The 14,202-nt window shown below is 39.4% G+C and overlaps 1 protein-coding gene across 1 annotated transcript in view; it reads left to right on the top strand.

Annotated features, from left to right (window-relative positions):
- The first annotated feature begins 6 nt into the window (after window positions 1–6).
- The window catches only part of LOC128881654 (regulating synaptic membrane exocytosis protein 2-like), a 36,513-nt gene continuing 22,317 nt past the window's right edge, over window positions 7–14,202 (top strand). Inside the window, exons 1-5 of the mRNA XM_054132940.1 lie at window positions 7–2,534; window positions 6,759–6,937; window positions 7,839–8,054; window positions 8,665–8,996; window positions 10,901–11,086. Of these exons, the coding sequence (XP_053988915.1) occupies window positions 2,511–2,534; window positions 6,759–6,937; window positions 7,839–8,054; window positions 8,665–8,996; window positions 10,901–11,086 (937 nt within the window). The 5' untranslated portion in view covers window positions 7–2,510. The remainder of the gene's footprint in view (window positions 2,535–6,758; window positions 6,938–7,838; window positions 8,055–8,664; window positions 8,997–10,900; window positions 11,087–14,202) is intronic.

Genomic DNA, 14,202 nt, shown 5'->3' with positions numbered 1-14,202 from the left:
ATTAGTTTTCGGATTAAATTTTGTTGAAGTCTTTGGCAGATGATCTTTAATGAAGCTACGGAGTAGCTTGGCGGAATTGCTTCTGTTTTGAAATTAAAAAAAGTTATATTTCTGCTGTTGTCATCGATGCCATTAGTTTTCGGATTAAATTTTGTTGAAGTCTTTGGCAGATGATCTTCAATGAAGCTACGGAGTAGCTCGGCAGAATTGCTTCTGTTTTGAAATAAAAAGAAAGTTATATTTTTGCTGTTGTCATCGACGTCACGAAGGTTAGAAGGAGGCTTTTGTACAATTGCTCTGCTGGTAATCGAATAAGCTTACGCAAGCTGATACAGCTTGAAATGCTGAGGATGATGGCGTAACTTTTGATGGCGTAACTTTTGATGGCTTCCGATTAATGATTTCCAAGATATGTAAGTTTAACATTTTGAGGGGTATCGACATGCACAGGATGAGGCATTTAAAATGGGCTACCTGAATAATTCGCTTACTTTTAGCGATAGAAAAAAAAAAGTATCGAACAGGAGTTGTTTGATTTCGAAAGGCACGTAACGTGGTGCCAATAAGTTTTTTATCGGTGGAAGCGTACAGGAGATATGAAGGTCGACTCTGCTTTTTCAAATAGATCGATACATGTAGTTTCTAATATACGCTCTGATAGAACGTTTTCCGGCAAATGCAATGATCTACAGTTCAAGTTCATTTAAGGTTACACAGACTGAGTTAATATAAAATTAATTGTTCTTAAAATTGACCTCCATACTTCCATTGACAAAAAAGTTATTGGCATCGCGTTAGGTGAACGAATTACACGAATTAATTGAAATTAAGGTGGCCTGTTTTAAATGCCTCATCGTGTATGTGTCCATTGGCTTTTATATCAAAATCAAATTTATTACTTACGAGCAGAATATCTTAAGAATTTAAAACTATGCCATACTAAAGTGAGATAACATGTATGCATGTTAAAATCAATTTATGGATAAAAGTTACTTTGGTCTGTGTCTATTCGATTAAAGGAAAAAATATCCATTTAAAATTCGCCCTTCAAAAGGTTAAATTCTCAGAAGACCTATTAAACTATTTTTCCAATATGTAAACAATATTTTGTTATCTATTAGTGAGATGCCATTGTATGCTCCTATTGTTATATAAATATAATAAAAATATAAATACAAATTAGACAACGATTCTAACAGACAAAATAAATATTGTATTATACTAATTTTGTCGAAATAAAAAACATTATCGAGTTCAACTATATCTCCAAGTTTATACGCTCAATTTGTAACTGCTTAGTTAACATTCTTTGTATATCTCTTAGTCGCGTACATATTTAGACTAAGTTATCAAATTATTCATAACGAAGTATCCCAACAAACATCGAAGTGAATCAATTTTAATTAATTATTAATTTCTCGAGTTGTTTTCTCTTTATAGACCAATCGAGAGTTTATTCGCTTCCAATCCTTAATATTAATCAACGATCACCTGCCAAAGATCTTGAGGAACAATTAATCCGAAAAACGAAGGAGAACGTTCCCCGCGTGAGCTCTCGGCGGACGTCGACCAAGCTCCCAAGAGTCGAATTTCTCGCTTTGGTCTCTCGCTCTCGATAACCACTCCTTAGCACGTAGTCGATCCGGCTGTTGCGAGCGAACGTAACGCACGCTCGACGTGACGCCTAGTCCGAGTACTATTCACGCGAATCGTCCCAGAATCTGTGTAACCGGATGTAAAGATAGAGAAAATAAATTCAAGGAAGAAACGAAGAACATAGGAGAGATTCTTGCACGAAAGCTCGAGCTGCAATTCGCGCGCGGAGACTACACTCCTTTCTTGGCTTATAGTTTCCTTCGTCGAACGATAGACATGTGCGAACGCAGAGAGGAAAATACGATGAATCAGTGTTGGGCAACGCGATTACCGAGCGATCGGACATGATCTGATTTGGAACATTACAAATTACTGTAGATTGGTTTCGCTTTCGCTATTATTGGTTCGTCTATTGGTTCGTGACGTTTGCGAGTGATTATCGAAAAAGTAACGAGAAGGTAATCGAGAAAAGTAATCGCTGTCCAACTCTAGGATGTGTAAGGGTACATTTGTACATATACACTTGGTGGTTAGATACGCGCGTACCTGTATCAGCGTGAGTGCCTGTGCGCGACCTTCTCTGCTACCCTTCTTCACTTTGCGTGTCTCTTCACCTGTGTATATCTCCTCCCTTCTTCCTTCACACATCTCTATTCTTTACTCTCCTATACGGCTCTGTGAAGCTGCACGAGACACTCTTTCTCTGTACCTCTGAACTGTGTTCCGCCTCACGTGTACTTCCGGTGGTCGTCTCTGCCGCATCGACGTTTATCTACGTGTTCTCTGTAACCCACAAGACTTCGTATGTACGTCCATAACTGTTCTGCCGAATACCCCGCCGCTTCCCCCATGCCCATCCTAAAAACGAAATTGTTTGGCTACGAAAATGACAAAAAGAGAAATAAGACCCGCTGATGAAAGAGAAAAGAAAAGGAAATGTAAGTTGTCCATGTTGAACAAACTTAGCATATTGGCCCTCCATGCTACTCTCTCCCAACTGGCACGACTCTAGTTGTATATTAGCGTTCATTTTCTTTTGCGGCTCGTTCCTTGCGTACTCCCCTTATTTCTTTTCTTTCGTTTCTTTCTGTTCGAACGTTATAACCCGCGTCCTAATTGACGGTCGCGCGGCGACAAAATCGCTCGTCGCCGAGAAGAGTGGAGGCAACCGTGTAGGTTCTATTCGCCGTATCTTCTTAAGATGTTTTCGTCGATTACATTTAACGAAGTCCGTCGATCGGTCGAACAAGGATAGAAGAAGGAGAGAAGGAAGGAAAGACAGAAGATGCTCTATCCTTGTTTCACGGGAAACAAGCGGTGGAAAATCTTCAAGAAGACACCCCCCCAGATGTTGTTGGGGGTAGTGTGGAATTCCTATCCACTAAAAACCACCGGAGGTAATACTTCGCTCGACGGCAACGCGAACCTGCCCCAACTCTTGCCGCGATTCGGTTATGCCGATCGCACACGGGTGCAAACCGATCAGTTTCAAACCGCTCTGGAACTATAATAATTTAGTTGCATGCGACCGTGGATCTAGGTAAAACAGAGATAGCGGAGTAGGTAAAACAAAGAGCGCAAACGGTTTGCAACGCTGACATTAAATCGGTTGCGCGCCGTGTGCGATCGGCCTTACGCGAATGATTTTGTCGCCGCGCGATCGTCGGTTAGAACAAGGCGATACATGTGGCTACTTCGTCGTCTAGCAGCGATCGGCTCATAGTTTATTTCGATCGTTTCCCACCGAGCCTCGTCTGTTTCGTTTTCTCTGCTACCCTGTATTCCTTCGTTTCACAAGTTTATAACGTAATGAATGACAAGAGGCATGCAATGTACTGAACGTAGCTGTCGATAGAAGACTTCATTCAGGAATAAAAGGCTTGGATACAGAACGTTCGCAGAGACACAGTCACGAATGAGAAGCGAAGCAAGACTGGACACAGTAGCTGTCAAATTAGTTCTCGTTCGTAGTTATTGATCTGCAAAGCTCGATCCTTAGACTTTCGAATTATAGTTTTATCTGTTTCGATATTAATTACACAAAAATTACACGTCTTTTTCGTTTTCTTTTACTTTGCGCAAAATAGTGCAAGGGGTTAATTATTTATTCTATCAGAGGTAGTGTCCTCGTTGTTGCGGATGCATAAATTGTGTTAAATCAAAGTTCGAAGAATTACGTACATTTCGTATTTTTATGTTGCGTACAAAGTATCGTAGGTTTGAAAATATTTTATGTAAATTAATCTTTTCAAAATACTGCGACATATAATTAATAGACATTTTTTACTAGCTAATAACTCATTCGAGTGGTTGATGCAAGTATAAATATCTGATTACAGAAAATCCTATGAAACGTATTTACTTTTTCTCGCGATCAAATACGAAACGATAGATTAATTTCTTCTTTCCATCTATACCGCAGAGATGGGCAAACTTATTACCTAAATGTAAATTTCGAATAACGAATAAGAGATGAATTATTTTTTATCTGCTATTCGTTGAATAAAAATTAGAATTTCAGGTTGTACAATGAAATATTTCACAACGATTGATGTTAATCGAAGAAACATAATCTATAGATCTCTACGCGGTGTTCTTATTCGTCATCTATTATTCAAATATAATTTTTCCCATCTCTCCGCTTATCCGTTTCCTGTATCTCTATATCTCTTTTTTCAGGCGCTATATATTCTACTCTCGTTCTCTCTCACTGTCTTTCTCTCTCTCTCTCTCTTTCTCTTTCTCTCTCTTTCTCGCTCTCTTTTCACTTATCTATCTATCTGTTTGCGTGTACGTTTATCTATTTACATACGTACCAATTCCATCAAATCTTCATGCGCAAATACACGAACAGGAAACTTATTCTGAACCATATAATCATCCGAGTCCTCCTAGTCCAGAAACTCTAGCCTAAGGTACACATAACATTACGAAAATATTTGTAACAAGTTGATGTTTTGTACATGCTCTTCATAAGACGTTACAAAGTAGATTTCAATGTAGATATCCCAAAAATTATTGGGTTTGCTGCAAAAATAGTTGCTACCAAAGATAATACTGAACTTTTTGAAGATACGTGTTACTTGAAAATTTCATCGTGCAATCGTACATTCCAACTTTTTTTCCCGCGTTGTTCGAGGTTTTCCTCATTAGAGAAGGAAACGATGGATCTAGCTGAAATTGCAATTAGGGCAAAGGCGTGTCGAGGAATCGGCAGAAGATCAGTGGACCGGAAGAGGACTGGATAAAACGGAAAATGGCAACGTTTATTGCGATAAAATGGATACGGGAACGAACGTTTTTCTTGGCTGTATCGTACGCGTCAGTGATGCACCACAATTTTTCACCGAAACTTATCTACCCACGTTTCACCTGTCGATAAAATGCAAATAATTCATGCGCTTAATGAGAACCGAATAGGAGCTTTTACTTTAAGCGGTATAAATTAATGTGAATTACATAGACTGGCTATTATAAGAGAATTCTTAGAATGGAAATTTCGATAAATATTATTGTTTGCAATTTTTTAGAAAGCACTATTGCTTATCTTCAGAACACGTGTGTTTATGACAAGTAACGATATCGTTCATCCCGACCTATATATAGGAGACAATTACAGAGACTGGTTATTACAAGATAATAAATACTGTTTGCTACGTTTTAGTAAGCACTATTGTTTATCTTCAGGATGCGTGTGTTTATTACGAATAATGATATAGCGGATCCTTATCTATGAACAAGAGTGCTTCACTGATTCTGAATATACGTTTCATTTATTGAGTTTCAAAGCATGAGAATTAATAGAATAGTAATTGGTCAGTAAAAGTATAAAAACAAATGCTCACATTAAATTTCCTAATTGCCGATTCTCCTTAGAGAAAATAATGCCGATTACAGAATGCAATAATTGTTCTTACGCATTACCAGGCAAAGTGAAATGTAGACAAACGAACAATTTTTTTTTTTTGTACATTGAAATATGCTTATAAAGTAAAACATAGACATTGTAAATAAAGAGAGCCGATGTCTATGTAAAAATAAACTAAGGGTATGCAATACCTATAAATGTTCGGTTAAGAATTTGTTTTTTAAAGAGTTAAATTTAACGATTTATTCGTAACACGTGTGATACAGTATAACCAGACTGACGTGTTTGACCAATACTCGCTGCTTCTATTTATTTTGTATTTCTGAATACATATATAACCTACAAACACATTGTTCAAGTTTATGGCAGTATTTTTCCTCAATATTTTAATGTCTTACTGTTTGCCACACACAAATCGAATAGAGTATATGAAAATCTGTGCAAACTATAACAGAAACCTCACACGAGCCATATTCAACACGAGTTCGTCACTAACGTCAACAATATCATGCTTCCGTAGTTAGGAACGTCGAACAAATATGCAGCTCTAGCTAAAAGAATTACTCTTCACACGACTAAAACAGCCCGTATCTCGACACACACAGTTTGCTTGCTCTTATTCGTCTCAGCATCGAAGGATTCTTCACAAATCGCTTCTGCATGCGGGCATGAGTCTGCTTTTTACCTTCCTTGTAGGAGTCACGCGTGAATCACAGACGTTTGATCTTTCGTGATACTTTTCCTTCGTATCGATACCGTGTTATTCTTTTGCTCGCAATCAGAACGACTAATAAAAGACGTAATTGATGGTGGTGATTCCAATTTCCAGAATTTTACGCGTAGAACGATAATATAACAAGACGTTTCGAGTACAGAGATTTAGTTGTAACGTGAAGTAATTTAGGAGAGAAAAGTACTCTGGCTTCCTACGACCAACATTTTTTATTATATCATTGTTCTACGCAAGAATTTTTAAGAATCATGTCATATTTTCGATTCATCTAAGATTTATCTTCCCGAATAAAAATTGATACAAACATAAAAGAACGAAGAATAGAACGTTTTTCCGAGTTGCTTGAATCACGAACACCAGTTACGTCTGTAATTAAACCTTCTTTCTGTTACGACTCTCACGATTTTCACATTTCGATCTGGAAGAGTTTGGTTTTGCCTCGATTTCTAGCACACGGAGGTCACGTCTTTTTTTCATTCGTAGACTCGGCATTACCCGAAGCTCCTCCATCGGTTATCGTTATTCGATGCGGCGTCTTAAATTACGTTCTCTCTATTCTAGGAGCAAATCGCGAAAGAGAAGCAAGTGTCCGGCCGAGTGCAGATTCAAGTTTCGTACGAAGCTGATCGCAAAGAACTGATCGTCACTGTTTTCATGGCTGACGATTTGTGCCCAAGAGAAGACACGGGCTACGGAACGCTACCACAAGCGTATGCCAGGCTCGTTCTTCTTCCAGTCTGGTAAGAATTCATGTTGAAAGCGACATTAGAATTTCTAAATTCCGAGTTCGGATTTGGCGGAATCGCCAACCTCAAGACCTCCTGTATACCAAGTTTCTTATAAATTCAGTCATTTTTCGCATTTTCTGTTGTTACGTTGTATCCGCCATTTTGGAATATCTAAATTTTTAGTTTAGATTCGGAATCAGCGACCCCGAAAACCCCTATATAACAAATTTCATAAAAATCGATCGTCAGGAAAAATGGATACAAATGTTTCGCTTTCAAAGAACTTTGAAACTCTTCAAAGAACTCTTCCAAAACCAGAAAATACTACAATGTTTACTATTATGTCATGGAATGCGGAGGGGTGTTCCTTGCAGGAAATACTACAATGTTTACTAGTATTTCTCGGAATTGGAACGGCCTTACAAGGATTCTACCAAAATTCCACTCGAAGGGCACAATTTCTACTACCTAATACATAGTTGTTATCATTGTCAGATACTTTTAAACAATTGTTTTTTTTTTTTTTTTTTTTTTATAACAATGTATGCGACTTTGAAGTGCCTAACTCGGCGTAGAATCGTCTGATTCGATTCTAACAAAATTCAAATGAAATAATATTGACGAATTGTTCTTTATTCCAGTGCCCGGTTTTCATTATATTTTCATTATATTCCTTTTACCAGTAAAGATTTTCATCGATTTCAAACATTTTTATTGTATCGTAGAACGAACAAAAATAGTTTTTACAAACGTAAGATCTAGGAACGCTGGACTTAAAATAGACGGGACATAATCCCTTGTATTATGATTTCAGGTTAATCACAAACGAATGAACGATTTATCAATTTTTGCGATTCATATGTGTACTTTATCGAATGTTACACTGGCGATTATTTGTTCATCGAAATTTCAGCGATGACCAAAGTACTTTGAAAACTGCGATTGCCGAGCCGAGTCAAAAGCCGATTTGGAACGCGACGTTGCTCTTTTCCCGTGTCGATGGAGAAAGCTTGATGAAGCGAGCGATCGAGGTGACTCTCTGGGATTTCTGTCCCGACTCTGCGAAAGTTTTTCTCGGCGAATGCAACGTTAATTTGCAACGTGCTCTTGAAAACGACAGGGCGGTTTGGTGAGTAATTTCACATTGGGATGTTACACGTACGTACGTCGGAATATGGTCTCTTTATTTCGTAAAATCAATTCGAGTAGGGGTACGTATCAACGAATTTGCAGAATTTTATACGAACGACAAATTTTAATTGCATAACCAAAATTAGTACTTTATCGTTTCAGATAAGCGGAACGCTTGAAATCGTGGCAAACACGAACATACTTTTTTTTCAGAAAGGACTGCACAAGATCATTTGTACTATGTTTAATTTTGATTATTTTTCTTCAGCAAAAAATCGCGTATGTTCTTGAAATGTGTATGAATATGTGTGCAAACTCCGTTATAAAAATTCCTTATACATAGATTAAAGAAAAAATCTTCAAAAAGCACTAAAATTTGACGTTCTAGATCAGAATACCCCCTTAACTGCCGCGTAACAAAAGATTTGGGTGTATACTTCTGCACGTGTAGTTCAAGAAAAGCTACCTCCTCGTAAAGCATACGCTTCCATGATATTCGAGTAACGAAACAGAATTCTGTCTTGGTTTCATCTTTTTTACCTATTTCCGACGAAAATATGAACGCGCATAAGCATCCGCAGTTTACTCACGAGTAAGATTACTTCCAGGTATCGTTTGGAGGATCTACGCGGACTTCGCTTGGGTAAATCACCGTACTGCTCTCCCCGTGGCTCCTTTTCGACCGAGATAGCACAGAGGCTATTGCGGAAAACGGAATTGCCCGAAAGAAGTTACAGCGACGATACACAAAGCGACAGCGGAAGCCCCGAGCTCGGCTTCCTGCACCCAGATCACGCCTGGCATGCAAATTCGAGAAGAGGCTCCAGCCAATCCGAGCAACTGGAAGTCGAACCCTATGAACTTAACAGAGATTACAGTAGATCCCTGCCTGGCAGTCGAAGGAGCAGCTTCCAAAGTCAAGGTGGCACCGACAGCAAACGTAAGTGCACGTATGAGGTGACTTTAGAAACTGGGGTAGTAGACTATAGCCTTTCTCTAAGGAGAGGAATGTCAACCAGCTAACGAACTGTCGATTCACGTGAAACTTGACACTTTTAGGTGAAACATCGAGGGATATTAGATATTTAATTTTCGTCCAGACGTGAACGACGTTTCATTCAAATAATTGATCGCGATCGAAAATACGGCGCACTGATCGATTCGCGAGATTTACGATCTGAAAATTACGATCAAAAAAAGAGATTACAATCTCGAAAACTTATTTGTATTCAACGAGCAATACACGAAATGTTATATCTGTATATTCGTTGTGCGTTATTCGATATTTATGCTTCGAATTTATAAATTTATAACTGAAACTTCTGCCAATCTTTGTATCAAAATAGCGCGTGAGATATTTATCAAATTACATTTTTGTTAAAAACAAGGGAAGATAGCGACAAAATAATATAGCTGTCACGAGCAATAGTAAGGTCACTGAACAAATTAAATAACACCAAACTAGTCATTTTAATTGTTCTTGTATAAATAAAATTACTTGTAATACGTGTTTTCCTTGGTTATAGGAAGTTATAGGTCATATATAATCATTTTGAAATAATAATTTTATGTATTTATCAACGTTTTGATTATTTACTAATCCTTAGGAGACAAAATTATTCGATATTTCTTCCCTAATTTTCAAAGTGTACGTTAATAATTAAACTTTCATTTGTAACTGAAAATAAAGTCATAATTGAAAAACTTTTGTACGTGTAATTTTGAAGCAAGTACGAAACCATTAAGAGAGAGTACTACAAATCTCGTGTTGCAATTTATATAAACCTTTCTGACTGACTCGAGTACTAAATTGCATTTGGAAACTGGATTAAATCTAACGCAGTTAATTAATATCCATTTTTACATTTAAGCTATAATAAGATACCGAGAAAATTCTCGTGATCGCTCGTCAAATTTGATTAATACACAAATTAAATTTGTCAGTCTCCAGAAAACAAATTCCTTCGAAAGTCAGTAACACGATAACGGATCCAAGGGAACGCGATTTATTTGAACTGCGCTTTTGTAACTTTAGCATCGTACCTACGGAAAAGTAGGCCAGGGTTGAAAATCAAACTTCGAACGCGCACAGATATCGTTGTAGAAATTTTAGGTCAGTCACGGCACTTACGTTCGTTCTTCGTCCTTGTCCTCGAACGGACAGATTCTATTTTGTAATATCTTCAACTTCGAAGCGACCAGTCGTACTCAAACATTCATTTCTGTTTAGTCTATTTTTGAACACGCTTTTTAACTGTGCTATAAAGGCGACCAAAAGGTCACACGGTTTATACGTACATATAATTGTCTTACATTGGATTTCCGCTTCACATATACATTTAATTCTAATAGTAGATGATGTATAAAAGTATATTTCAGTGATTTATTTGCGACGTTTACTTGATTGGACATTCATTTCCTATACGTCAAACGTGAAATGTAAATTCATTCTACAACTTGAATTCAAATTTTGTATTCGATGCATGACGAATAAACAGTTATATATTTTTTATTCGTTACTTGACATTTTTTTTGCTGAATAAAAATTTAGCTCACCTCTGTTCCTATACTTTTTTTCAGGACATTAAATACAATTACATCATTTAATTACGTTGTTTATATTTTATACAACGATAGCTTAACTGCAATCCTGCACCACTATTGTAGCGATAATACCATCCATTGTCATTATCTAATAAAATCCTATGATATTGTTTCAAATAATCCACACAAAGTTCGTTCGACATGTGGAATATGTGCATCGGAACTCACATCGGAACTCACATTGGAACTCACATCAGCGAAGCATGCGCGTACATAACATAAGGGTATTTGACTTAACAGGTGGAAGCATGGGCGAAGCAGACATGTCGGTCATGATGCATCACAACCGTGACCGTCGACGAAGCTCGTTCACCAGGCCAATGAGGGACCACGGAGACATTCTGGAAGATCTACGATTGTTCAAAGCGGCGAAGAGGGAACTCAACAGGACGATGAGTCTCACCGGAGACAAAAGACGCGAAACCCGTGAGTACGGTCACGTTGCTTTCTCTGTCCATCATTTCGCCTAACCATTCGCTGGTCCGTCCGTCAGATCGTTCATCCATTCGTGCAATTGTTTGCCTGTCTGTCTATCTGTCTGTCTCTCGCGCAATCTTTGACTACTTCTGTATTCTCGTTCCTCTCTTATTCTCTCATCACCACCGTAATCAATCGTTGGACCGTCGTTCCGCTCGATCCATCTTCGTCCACCAGCAAATCAGCAGATTGAATCCTCCTCGTCGGCTAATCCCGTGCGTATCGTACGCATGCGAATAAATGTATCTGCACGGACGTACATGTATACATAAACGGTCTAACGAATCGAATTAAAACGAATCGACGACCTTGGATGCTGTTACGAATAACACAAAGTGCTGCTCGCATTAATAACGTTAGGCTATGGCGAAAGTACGAGAAATTTCAGACATTGTGTATCGCGTTGGAGCAAAGTGGAACAAGTTTCGTAGGGAAACAGTTGTGGCGGTGGGAAACGTTTACAAGAAATTTATTTCATTCCGTCGTATAACTAGAAATGAAATACTGCCTAGAGAATGATTTCTTCCACTACTACGCGAAGTTCGTGTATTTCTTCGGATAACTCGTTATATGTAGGTCCGTACCATTTCTATACATTTTTGTACATTTTCTCACACGCCATCATTCATAGATCTTATTATCTTAACACTTGTGCGTGTTTCCTATGCGATACCATGCTTCTTTCTCTCTTTCGCTCTTTTTTTCACTTTACACGGTTATTTCGTTTCTTTCTACTTTCCCTTTTCCGAGTGTATTCGTGTAATCGCTTCTCATCGATCTCGAGCGATTTGACCGAGCGAACGCTTCGAGTGTCTTAAGAATCTTTTGTCCAAGTCAGCCCACGTAAAGTTTCGAGACGCATATCGATCCTAAGTTTAAACTAATCGAACCGGAAACGGATCGCCCTGGAAGGGAGCCTCGCATTTTTCGAGGTTTCGGTGAAAAATTCGAGAGACTTTTCGAATTACTAGCGCATTCGGTGATCAATCGTAAAGGACTGGTACGATGATTTATCATTTATTAATCATCTCACCGTTTATTTGCTTCAATTCTTCTAATTTAGTTACATGTCCACGACAATATTCGGTGTTCGATCTCGGTGATCGTTATTGCCGCAAGTTTAATCGAACGTTATCAGAACAGGATTTACCTTTGGTTTGCCCTGTGGTCTGCGACATGAATTTTTATGCCACGAATATATTAGAACGCGCTATTTAAGAAACAACCGCACTAAATTTAAATGATAAATTGCTTCAAGAGTTATTTCAAAAGTTTATTGAAATAAACCGATTTTGACCGTGCGTCGACAAAATCGCTTGTGTTTTAGCCGTGCTAAATAACAACGTCGGTTTTTGAACATAAAAATAGAAAGAAAGTAACGCTGCGTTTGTTAACTAAATTAAAGTGTCCAATACGTTATTGCAACGTTCTTAATAACCCATTTAGGTCACAGTTTCGTCCGAACCAAAGTTAAATCCTGCACGTGCTTTCGCGATAACTGAAATACACCCAACGTATGTAAGTGATCGTTCGTAATAATCGGATCACTTTCCGTAGATATCGAGAATCGAAAAGAAAAAAGAAACGTAAACCAGATATGCCTCGCGTTCGAGCAGTGCGAAATCGCATTCATCCTGTCTCTGTCTGTCTATCTGTCTATTCATGGAGAATCTGGCATTCCCAAAAGATCACTCGTCGCAATAATATGTGCTCTTTGCTCATCTCTGTGCGATCGCTGTTGCGCCGCTGTTGCCTGTCGCTGAGTTACTCGTTCCGCCTATGCCAGCCTGAGACACCAACGACCCAATATCCACGACCAAAGAACAAAGCGATTGAAAAAACAAAAACAAAAACAAAACAAAATAACAGAAAACTTAAGCGAAGCTGAACGAAACAGAGTGGAGAGAAGGGGGATGAGACGAGAGGGATCCGGCGAAAACGATGAAGCTTCACGCCTTCTCTCCCGCTCTGGTGTTACGATGTTACGCCGATGTTACGTGTGTGCCCGTCGCACGTCACTGTGAGTTTACAACGCCGTGTTCAAACCCTGTAACCCCAGGCCTCGTTCCTCGTTCACGTTGATACACGCCAAATGCCAAAAGCTACTGCCGCTGATCGTTCTCCACTTACTGAGTGTTCGTCTTCTCTCATGATCCGCTGACGAAGAACGTCGCGTTCTGTTCTGCACTTGTCTCTTTGTTGATTACCTTCATCTCCTTTCTCGGTCGGCACCGTCCGGCAATCTCTGACATGCATACACGTGGTCGATCAAAATGCTCGGTTCGCTCGGTCGAAACGCCATCGGCCATCGTCACAACCCCATCCCCGATCGACGACGAATCGTGGCCTCGATCGACCGACCGACCACCATCATCGAACAACGACAACAGAGTGCGTAGCCCCAACGGTTACTGTGTGGCAGTGCGAGCCTGTATCTCCGAGGACCGGTAACTCGGCCTCCTTCCCACTGCCGCACTCCATACCACCTCGATAAGTAACCACAGGACACTGTGGACCACCGTCACGGGCTTCCGGTAAGACTACATTTTTCTCGCTTTCTCTCTCTCTCCCCTTCTATCTCCCCCACCCTTCTCTTTCTCTCTCTCTCTCTCTCTTTCTATCTGCCTATTTGTTTGACATGTTTGCCTTGTCTATTCGTTTATCTGTTTGGCTATTCTGGACGAATACGCCTGATATCATACCTCTTCCATTATACAGAGAGCGGTCCACATGAAACAGAACTCACGAGTGACTTTCTTCGTTTTGGAGATACGGAATAGAGGCTAAGACTTGTTAACACGTTGACTGCGGAGGACGCACGGTGTGCGTTCTGTAATTCTCGCCACAGCGGCGGCGGACCAGGGGTTCGAACCGCTGCTGAACCCTAACCCAAACCCGGTTAATGAAGGGAAGGTCACTGTAACCCATACTAACCACGAAGGAACGGTTCTTGAATTGTCCCAAAAGTCGGGGAGGAGCCGGAAATGGGGGGTAGCTGTGACGATTCTGAACAACAATTTCCTTGGCGAAAATGTTGTACGAGACTTCGTTGAGGAGATGTTAAG

Source organism: Hylaeus volcanicus, chromosome 1, assembly GCF_026283585.1.
Source record: "Hylaeus volcanicus isolate JK05 chromosome 1, UHH_iyHylVolc1.0_haploid, whole genome shotgun sequence".
In the NCBI taxonomy this organism is placed as follows: domain Eukaryota; kingdom Metazoa; phylum Arthropoda; class Insecta; order Hymenoptera; family Colletidae; genus Hylaeus; species Hylaeus volcanicus.
Note: the sequence above shows the minus strand (reverse complement) of the source record. Positions and strands in the feature narration are given on the sequence as shown.